The sequence below is a fragment of the Trifolium pratense genome, linkage group LG7 (assembly GCF_020283565.1).
Source record: "Trifolium pratense cultivar HEN17-A07 linkage group LG7, ARS_RC_1.1, whole genome shotgun sequence".
Lineage (NCBI taxonomy): Eukaryota > Viridiplantae > Streptophyta > Magnoliopsida > Fabales > Fabaceae > Trifolium > Trifolium pratense.
This window is the reverse complement of record NC_060065.1, coordinates 30,377,151-30,386,510: the sequence shown is the minus strand read 5'-3', so window position 1 is coordinate 30,386,510 and position 9,360 is coordinate 30,377,151. Positions and strand designations below refer to the sequence as shown.

General features: G+C 35.5%; 2 protein-coding genes across 3 annotated transcripts; both read right to left on the bottom strand.

Annotated features, from left to right (window-relative positions):
• Positions 1–2,234: 2,234 nt before the first annotated feature.
• On the bottom strand, positions 2,235–4,824 carry LOC123896230 (protein MAIN-LIKE 1-like). Its single transcript, XM_045946645.1, has 4 exons — positions 4,815–4,824; positions 3,999–4,255; positions 3,096–3,779; positions 2,235–2,930 (listed from the first exon to the last, which is right to left on the bottom strand). Exons 1-4 carry the CDS (start codon positions 4,822–4,824, stop codon positions 2,235–2,237), a joined length of 1,647 nt encoding a protein of 548 aa, XP_045802601.1.
• A 980-nt stretch (positions 4,825–5,804) lies between these two features.
• On the bottom strand, positions 5,805–9,020 carry LOC123897193 (patellin-4). 2 transcript variants are annotated; one of them, XM_045947726.1, is made up of 5 exons: positions 8,801–9,020; positions 7,415–8,320; positions 6,983–7,107; positions 6,752–6,896; positions 5,805–6,306 (listed from the first exon to the last, which is right to left on the bottom strand). In XM_045947726.1, exons 2-5 carry the CDS (start codon positions 8,312–8,314, stop codon positions 6,052–6,054), a joined length of 1,425 nt encoding a protein of 474 aa, XP_045803682.1. In that variant the 5' UTR covers positions 8,315–8,320; positions 8,801–9,020; the 3' UTR covers positions 5,805–6,051. The 2 variants fall into 2 exon arrangements, with proteins under 2 accessions (XP_045803682.1, XP_045803683.1); XM_045947727.1 differs by having other exon boundaries at positions 7,415–8,327; positions 8,801–8,884.
• Between the last annotated feature and the right edge of the window lie 340 nt (positions 9,021–9,360).

Here is a 9,360-nt window from a genome sequence, read left to right as displayed (position 1 = left end):
TAAGTTGAAGCAATTGATTACTAAGCAAGATATATTTCCTAGAGTAATTTTGACTGATAGGGAGTTTGCTTTGATGAATGCAATTAAAGATATATTTTCACATACTACTAATATACTTTGTACGTGGCACATAATCAAAAATGTGAATGCGAGATGCACCGTGCAAATACCTAAGGATATGAAACAGAAGGTGAAAAATTTGTGGAGAGATGTTGTTGAAAGTCCGGATGAGGTGGAGTATCAGTAGCGGTTGAATGCGTTTCAGCAAGCATGTGTTAATTCAAGCAATTTTGTCGAATATGTCAATAACACCTGGTTGGCCCCTCACAAAGAACAATTTGTTGAAGCATGGACCAATCGAGTGATGCATTTAGGAAACACAACGACTAATAGGTATAATTTTTTTTATTTTAAAATTGAAATTATATTTTTCTTTTTTTGGCGTTTAATTGACTATTGTTTGCAATTTGATATTTAGAGTTGAGTCTGCACATTGGAGACTGAAGCAAATGTTGGAACACAGCAAAGGAGACTTATGCAAGTGTTTGGAAGGCATGAATGACAACATAAGACTAGAAGTTGACAAAATTAAGAAGTCTTTTCAAAAGAGTTTTTACTATGCAGAAAAGACACATAACAGTCTATTTTTTCAATATTTGAGAAACTTTGTCTCCAGGGCCGCTATGACACTAATTTCTAATGAGATGAAGAGAATTGACATTGTTGGAACAAATAAAAACTTGTGTGGTTGCAAACTTAGGTCAACATGTGAGTTGCCTTGTGCTTGTGAATTGAGTGGATATACAACCAGAGGTGTACCGATACTGTTAGATTCAGTTCACGGTCACTGGAAGAAATTAACTATGGAAGAACCATTGGAGGATGACACAGAGGATGGATATGAGTTGGACATGAGTAATGCAATGGAGGCAATATGGACTCGATTTCGGTCACTTGATATTGTTGGTAAAAGAGCGTTGAAGAGTAAAGTGTTTGAACTTGCTTATCCAGCCTCAAGTTCATTGTGTCCACCACCTGAAAAAATAAAAACCAGAGGAGGAGTGAAGAACAAATATAAAGGCAAAGCACCAAAAGGTTATGATGTGTATCGTGATCCATCATACTTTGAACACGTTGAAAGAGAATATGGTGATTCACAAGGTGACTAATTTATTTTTGTGATAATATAGTTATTGCTTATATTTTTATGTCTATATTCTATTATTATATATTCAACTTTTTTTGTTTTTACATAAATCTAGGTACATCGAAGAGGTTGTGTACACAACAATCACAGTCATCTCAGAAGGAACTATCTCAACCCTCTCAGAAGCAACAATCTCAACCATCTCAGAAACAATTATCTCAGATGTCTAAAAAACTGACATCTCAGAAATATTTGGGGCAATTTCCTGATCATATGCATCCACATATTGTTGACATTGCTGATGTGCTTGAAGATGGAAATTGTGGTTTTAGAACTGTTGCATCTTTACTTGGTTACACAGAGGAAGGTTGGTCTATCGTCCGCCGGGAGTTAGATGAAGAGCTTAGAAATAATAACAGTTTGTATGATAAATTATTCAGACAAGATTTGCAGGTTGTGAGAGATTCGTTGGTAGCAAATAGATGGTTCACCATACCTGCTATGGGTTACTTGGTAGCAAATAGGTATAATGTCGTTCTCGTCACGTTGGGTAAACCTAGTAAGACTTTCTTTCCTATGATGACTTCATATTCCTCTTCAGCAAGGTTTTTTTGTATTGGTTTTGTCAATGGAAATCATTGGGTTCCGGTAAACATGTCAAAGGGGTTTCCGTTGCCCGAAGTTACAGCTGATTGGAAGAAATTTTGTTCACATGAAGCAAGGTCTTGGATGTCAAACTTAAACGGACGCCTACAATATTGTAACCTTCTAAATCCTCCGGTGAAACCTCTTAGTGGTGTTATGTCTGTTGAATAATTTTTAATTGTATGTCAATTAATTAAATATTACCTATTTTTAATTGTTTATTTTATGTCGAATATTTATATTACTTATGTTTTATCGAATATCTAAATTCGTTAGTAACGTTTATTGTGTTAAAAAATATTTTGTCAATAAAATGCAATGCCTACACGATATAGTAAAAATAGTTCAACAAAATACACAATCCAAAAATAAAAGTACATAAACCAGTGTTCAAAAAAACAACAATAAAAAATTAGTCATGGGTATGCACCACGACATACATCTAGTGCAAAAAAAGCTCCTCAAATCCCTCATCATCCCTATCAGCGTCTATCCTCGTCAGAAAGCTCTCAATCGCGCCTCGAGCCATACCTCTCCATCTCCGCTCACGCTGTAGTGTAGTTTCTTGTGGTGCATCATTTGCTGGTGCATCGTCTACTGGTGCAGGTGCAGGTGCATAGTGCGGAACTGGTGGTGCTCCATGTGGTCCATCAACAGGGCGACACAGTCTAGGATGTGATACCCTATAGTACCAGGACATGTAATCAGGTACAGTCTCATAAGCATATGTCACTGGACGTGTTGACTGAAGGATCCGATCAACGGACGCGTGATAACCAATCCAGTCGCTATCAATATCAGAATAGGCAGGAGCTAGAGGTGGTGGTGGTGGTATATACTGTACAAATCCAAACTGCCTAATACACCTCTCGGGCAAGTAAGGAACTACCGTGGATCCACGCAGATGACCACTATACAGAGTAATCAGATCAAAAGGAATGCTACCTCTGTGAGTCTCAAACAGACGCCATATCACGTCATCAGGGGTCAGTGCATCCAATATAGGTCGATACTCGGGGAGCTTGGTCTTCCCTTGCTTATACATCCACCGCATAGCTCGAGGAAATCCAGGATTATCACAATTAAGATCCGACTGAGCCCGCCTACCAAGGGTAGGAAAATACTCGTGAATCCAACACTATTACAAAAAAGAAAAAAAAGAAAATTGTTAACAACGCAACAAAGAGAAAAGAAAATTAAATTACGCAACCAAGATAAAAACAAAATTTAATTACACAGCAAAGAGAAAAAAAATTTAATTACGCAATATTTAAATTATGTCTTTGTAGTGAGTGTCGCATACTTGAAGAAGTGTCGCATACCCTGCAAGGGCCCTCGTAGAAAACTTGGATGCATCGTTCAAGTTATCGTATAAACAAACCAATGCAATACTGGCCCACGAAAATGTATGGACTGCAGACAAATCACTAAACAGAAGTAGCCATTTGGCATCCACACGTGTATAACTCTTATCGGCCAGAATGGTACATCCCACCAACATCAACATCCATGCCCTAGCTGCGCAGTCATGTTTCCCGTAGAAATTGACATTCCTCATATAACTCTCATATAGCCACTGCTGTGAAAAATAACCACCCTTCTGCGCTACAGTCTCTCGCAATGCAAATTCATACTCCTCCCCTAACAACTCAGCTGCAAGTTCCGCAGCTTGTTTCTGAGAAACTGATACAGGAGTATAAAACTGACCCCTAACAGGTAGATGCAGAAGACATGCCACATCGTCCAAAGTAATAGTCATCTCGCCGAACGGCATGTGAAATGACGATGTCTCGGGGTGCCACCTCTCAACAAATGCGGATATAAGCTGCGGATCGGTAAGTTTCAAGCTAGTCCGCTCAAGCCAGCACAACCCCGAAATATTCAACCACCCTTGAATAACTTCAGGATGGTGATCGGGAATCCTGTCAGCTAACTTTTTTCCTAAAGATGCTATTCGTAGCTCAATTTTGTCACCTTCGACACGTTCCTACATATATTTAAAAAAATACATTGTGAATAATAAATTAAACCGGATAATTGGATGCATATCATAAGACATTGAAAATGAACTATAATAATATTTTAACACTAAATTTGTATGCAAAATAAGGATTTAACAGTTGTAACGAGAGTATAAACAATACAAATTAAAAAAAAAAATGATCAATATAACTTAACAAATAATAACAAAAAAACAAAGTATTACCTGACCAAACCATACATGACGAGCAACATGATGCTCGTATCGAGTCAAAAGACTCGTATCGATCGGCCCTCCAGGCCAACCCTGCTGCACAGCCTGCTGTTCAACCTGCTCCTCAACCTGCTGCTCAACCTGCTCCTCAACCTGCTCCTCATGCACTGGCGGCAGCTCATCGTGTTCCGGCTCCTCCTGATGTCGCCGAGACTCTCCACGTCCTCTGTTATGCTTAATTCTACCGTCTGATCCTCTTGTACGCACCACTGAAGAAGAAAAAAAACAAAAAAAAATTAAAAAAATTAAAAAAAATCACTGTGAACCGGTACACTTTTTTAAAAGTGTACCGGTATGTAATATGAAACTCAGACGTCGAATGCATACCGGTACACTTGAAAAAAAGTGTACCGGTATGAATATGCATACCGGTACCGGTATGAATATGCATACCGGTACACTTGAAAAAAAGTGTACCGGTATGAATATATACCGGTACATTTTTTTTCAAGTGTACCGGTGAAGAAATCAAACCGGCACACTTCGAAAAAGTGTACCGGTATGTAAAATTACACTTACTCTCTCAATTTCGGCAAACTCACACCGGAACACTTTTTTTGACTAGGGTAGATAATGATTTTTTTTTTCCGTTTTACATTATATATGAGGGTATATTTGTCATTTTAAATAGGATTGTTGGGGTAAAGTGAAGATTGTTGGGGTAGGAAAAAAAAAATTTCCATAAATTTTTACGTGACTTTGGTTCAGTGACGTGTCAGATGTGAAAAAAATGATTTAAAATTTAAAATAAAAAATTATTCAAATCACCCAAACTCATCGATATTTAATCACAATTTTCTTCAATCATTCAATTCAATGGCGAAGAATCTCAATCACCACCCAACTCGTGTTGTTTGCTTGATACTCCATTTCAATATATGATCGGCACTCATGAGTTAGTTCAACCTACAATACACTCTGTGATTCTGAACAATGAAAAAAAGAATAGTGTATCCCAAAAAAACCTTAAATACTACTTTCCGATAGAAAATTACTACATGATAGTACATGTTAGAAATTTTTTATAAAAAAAAATAATCATAACGAAAAAATAATCGTAAGAGTAACGTCTTATAAAAAAAAAATAAGAGTAACGAAAATCTAGACTGAGAAATCAAATTTTGAGTGATTTTTTAGGAACTTTTTTATGAACACATGCAAAATAATCATTCAAGAATACACATTGGTTAAAGTTTAACCGTTAAACAGTAGGGACCATAACGATGTGCATAATAATTTTGTAGGGAACAAAACATGCCACTTTTTTATAGAGACCAACACAACACAGACACATGTCCAATGTCCGATTATATTCAACTATTTCCTTATTATAGTATGGTTTATCCGTGTCAATGTCATGTCAAGTATCAGGGACGGAGCTATTTTAGCCTTCATCTACTTAAGTAATAGACGTTATAAGAATGAAATTTTTTTGAGAAATTTTGTAAATTTCTCTAAAAGAACCAAAGTTTTGGGACGATGCTGAGTATACAAATATCTCATTAACCCCTTAAAGTACTTCATTAACCATTAACCACTAAATGAAGTGGCATGAGACACATTGTGTCCTGTATTTTGTCAAATTGTGCACATATAGCATAACTCTTTTATTAAACTTTTTGAGAAAGCACAAGACATTAACAAACAAGGCAGTAAATTATACTACAAATGAGTCTTGCATGCTCACTTCAACATTGATAAAATTAACATCTTTTGAATTCTTAGAATTTAGTTACTCATAAAAACCACTGTGAGATATATTTAAAATTAAAAAGGTGTATTAAAGCAAATTATTCACATCAAAATAAGATGAGATAGCTACATATCATATCATTGGCACAGAAAATGAATGAACTCTAAATCAAAATATGTAATAACAAATGAAAGAATGCTCTTTTTTTTTTAAGTCTTCAAAACTCATCTTCACACATTTCACCTACTTTCAAAATCTAAATGAAACCAAATACACAATGGAACAAAACTAGAACTTTTGATAACTGAATTCTCAGGGTGAACTCTTGTTGATCTTGTAACGGTAAAGAACCCTCTTCTTTTTGTTCGATGTGTTGTTTATTGTGAGGATAACTTTTCCTGGTTCATTGTTCTTGAAAGTGTTCCTAATAGGTCCTTCTTGTGAACCTATCTTCTTCCCTTTTTGAACAATCACTGTGTATGACCCTTCATCATTTGGAACAAATTCCTCCTTGTAACTTACCTCCCAACCCAAAACAGCCAAATCCCAGCACAATGTGTTTCCAACCTGTTGAAATACAAACAACCTTTTAGAATATGTCCGGTTCTACGCGACATAAATTGATGATGAAAGGATTGATTTTTTTGTTAAAAGTTAATCGTTGAAGTTTGGATACCATTTACGCAAAAATGAGCTTAACGGTAAAGTTTAAGATTTTTTTTACAATGTCAATCAATCAGAATGCCAAATCATTAAAAACTTTTGACTTTAACCATAAATACTTCTAGAGTGGCACACATGATTAGTTGTGATTTTTCAACCGTGTAAGACGGTGCATCAAAATTATATCAATTTAGAATTCAATCGGGAGGCAAACATGAAACTTTCTCTGGAACAATGAAACATGTCGAAGTCAATTTTGGGCGTCTATCACTAATGTGGAATCCTAACATGCACTTGTGCAAAACAACAGCATACAAGAGATTAGAACCTATGCATAAAATTTTGTTACCTCCAATGCAGGAATCTCTATAGTTGCAGTTGTTCCAGCCTTAAGAATGAGTTCAGAAACAGTAGCATCTTGGCCGAAGAACTCGGAATCATTTTCCCTCTTGAAACCACCATAGTTAACTGGAATCTCCTCAATTGGAATATACCTAGCATACAAAGCAAACAAGGTCATTCATGTGTTGCTGCTGGATCTTAAAAATGAATAGAAATTATGAATGGATTGAGGACATACTTGATCAGTGTTTCGGTAACCTTAGCAGGACGAGCAACCACAAATTTGCTCTTTGTTCTTTGAGTTAAGAAAGGAGAAAAAAGTGCATTGAGTGCATAGTACCAGAAAGGAACATTGATGAAAATCTACAATGAAACAAACACAACATAAGCACTTCAATCAATTGCTTTAAACATATATCAAGTGACTATAAACCTATGCAGCGCCGACAATACAGATTAAAGGAGTGTCCGGTGTCTGACACCAACACAAGACACACACATGGCCGGTTTCATGTCCGATTACATTCAATTATTTCCTTATTATAGTATGGTTTCTCCGTGTCAGTGTCATGTCTGGTGTCAGTGTTATGCTATAGTAATAGTATAAACATAAAAATACAACGAATACTAAACAAAGTTAAGCGAAGTGATGATGTGAAAAGAAACTTACATTTTTAGCCACCATTTCAGGGTAATTGTCCTGCAACATTGAAACAGTTTGTTTTGTAGCAATTCTAAGCTCTTTCCTTGAAGGGCCAGGACAATTCTTAAGGTCATTGATTTGAAGCAAAGAAGAAACACCACCTGGTTTCAAATTCAGCTTCTGAATCCATTTCTCCATGACATAAGACCTCCATCTCAAAAACTCACTTCTCTTCTCCTCATTCCCAAAAGTCTTTTGATAAATCTCTTCACCATCAAAAACACCATACATATTGTAACACACAGGGTGCCCTTCGCAATCAACGCCGTTCATATAGGCAGCAGAAGCCAAATCTGAACCAAAATCTTCATCCAAAATAGAATCAATCTTCATTTCCTTCCTCCATTTAAGTGTCTTCTTCAACATCTCAAACGCCTCATTCACCTTAAACTCTCTAGCCCTCAAAAACTTCAACAAAATCACATCAATTCCTTCATTTCCTTTACTCGGTAAAAGTGACACTCCCCACAACAACAAATCTTTCTCCTCGTCCTCCTTCTTCTCCTCTTCAACCTTTTTCTCCTCTTCTTCTTCCTTCACAACTTTCTCACCCTCTTCACCACCTTCTGGTAAAGCTTCAACCTTTTTTACCTCTTCTTCTTTTTTCTCAAAAAGGGTGTTCCCTAAAATTGCTTCCTCAAGCTTTGTCTTAAGTTCAATTAAAGCCTTTTTCTCAAACTCCTTAAGATCAGAAAGGAAGTTACTTTCTTCCTTGTAAGATGAACATTTCTCAACTGTCTTTGCAGGTTTTGATTCTTCCACTGATTCCTTTGTTTCAACCTTTTCTTCAACATCAACAACTTTACCTTCTTCAATAACAACCTCAACCTTTTGGGGTTCGTCTTGAGCCATAGTTTCAGCAGTCATGGTTTTCTACACACCAAAAACACAATACACAAAATCAGAACAAAAATGAAAACTTTTGACAAACCCAGAAATTTAAAAGACAAAGCCTCTATTAGGCAAATAATAGTGAATAGCTGATAATCAAGCTTATAGTGTTTGATAAAATTAACTGTTCGACTAATTATAAATGTGAAATGACATAAAAAATATATATTTACAGGATATTTAATATTTTTTTTCCATGAAAGATGATAATGAAAAAATCATAAGCTATAAAAGTTAATTGAATTAGCTTATTAAAATAAGCTATAAGCAAATAAAAATAAACTATAAACTCATGACAAACCCTAACATTGTCACTAAAATAAGCTATAAACCCTAAAATTGTCACTAAAATAAGTTATAAGCTATGAAACCCCCTAACATTGTCACTAAAATAAGACCAAAAATGAAAACTTATGACAAACCCAGAAATTAAAAAGTGATGAGAATGAGGAAAAAACAAACCTTTGAGGCTAATGTGAGAATATTGAGGAACAGAAAGAGTTGTTAAGATTGTTGTTGTGTTGTGTTGTGTTTGTGAAAGGTGAGTGTGAGTTGGTAGGGTTTATAAGAAGTTTGAAAAGGGAAGAAAAGAAGGAGTGGGACCCACAAACGGTAATATAACTGGATCCAACGAAGAGTAGAGCCGTTGGAGATTCTTTGTTTCTTAATTTTCTCGAGGATTATGCTGTATGTACTGTTGTAAGACAGCAAATTTAGGCGTGAAAACGTGAACTGGGTGGGACCCACTACCATACCACAGCACAATGTATTCTTTATGGTGCCAGCAATTTCATAGTAGTAATCTTCTTTCCTTCATTTCTTTTCGCAAAATTATTAATGTATTTAGTTTATATTGTGAAGTATATACATTAATAATTAAATCAATCTAAAAAGATAAAAATTTATTTATATATGAGATTTGATATGTAATCTTCTTTTTTTTTTTTTTTTTGATATGTAATCTTCTTAATACAAAAAATTTATTTTATATTATATTAAAATTAATGTTCCAAAAGCATTGA

Excerpts from the sequence above, each read along its gene's own strand:
- LOC123897193 (XM_045947726.1), bottom strand. The coding sequence starts at position 8,314 with ATGACTGCTGAAACTATGGCTCAAGACGAACCCCAAAAGGTTGAGGTT. Across the intron at positions 7,108-7,414 it reads CTGAAATGGTGGCTAAAAAT|ATTTTCATCAATGTTCCTTT; the intron begins GTAAGTTTCTTT and ends GTTTCATTGTAG. Across the intron at positions 6,897-6,982 it reads GTTACCGAAACACTGATCAA|GTATATTCCAATTGAGGAGA; the intron begins GTATGTCCTCAA and ends TTTGTATGCTAG.
- LOC123896230 (XM_045946645.1), bottom strand. Across the intron at positions 3,780-3,998 it reads GTCATGTATGGTTTGGTCAG|GAACGTGTCGAAGGTGACAA; the intron begins GTAATACTTTGT and ends AAATATATGTAG. Across the intron at positions 2,931-3,095 it reads GGTATGCGACACTTCTTCAA|TGTTGGATTCACGAGTATTT; the intron begins GTATGCGACACT and ends TTTTTGTAATAG.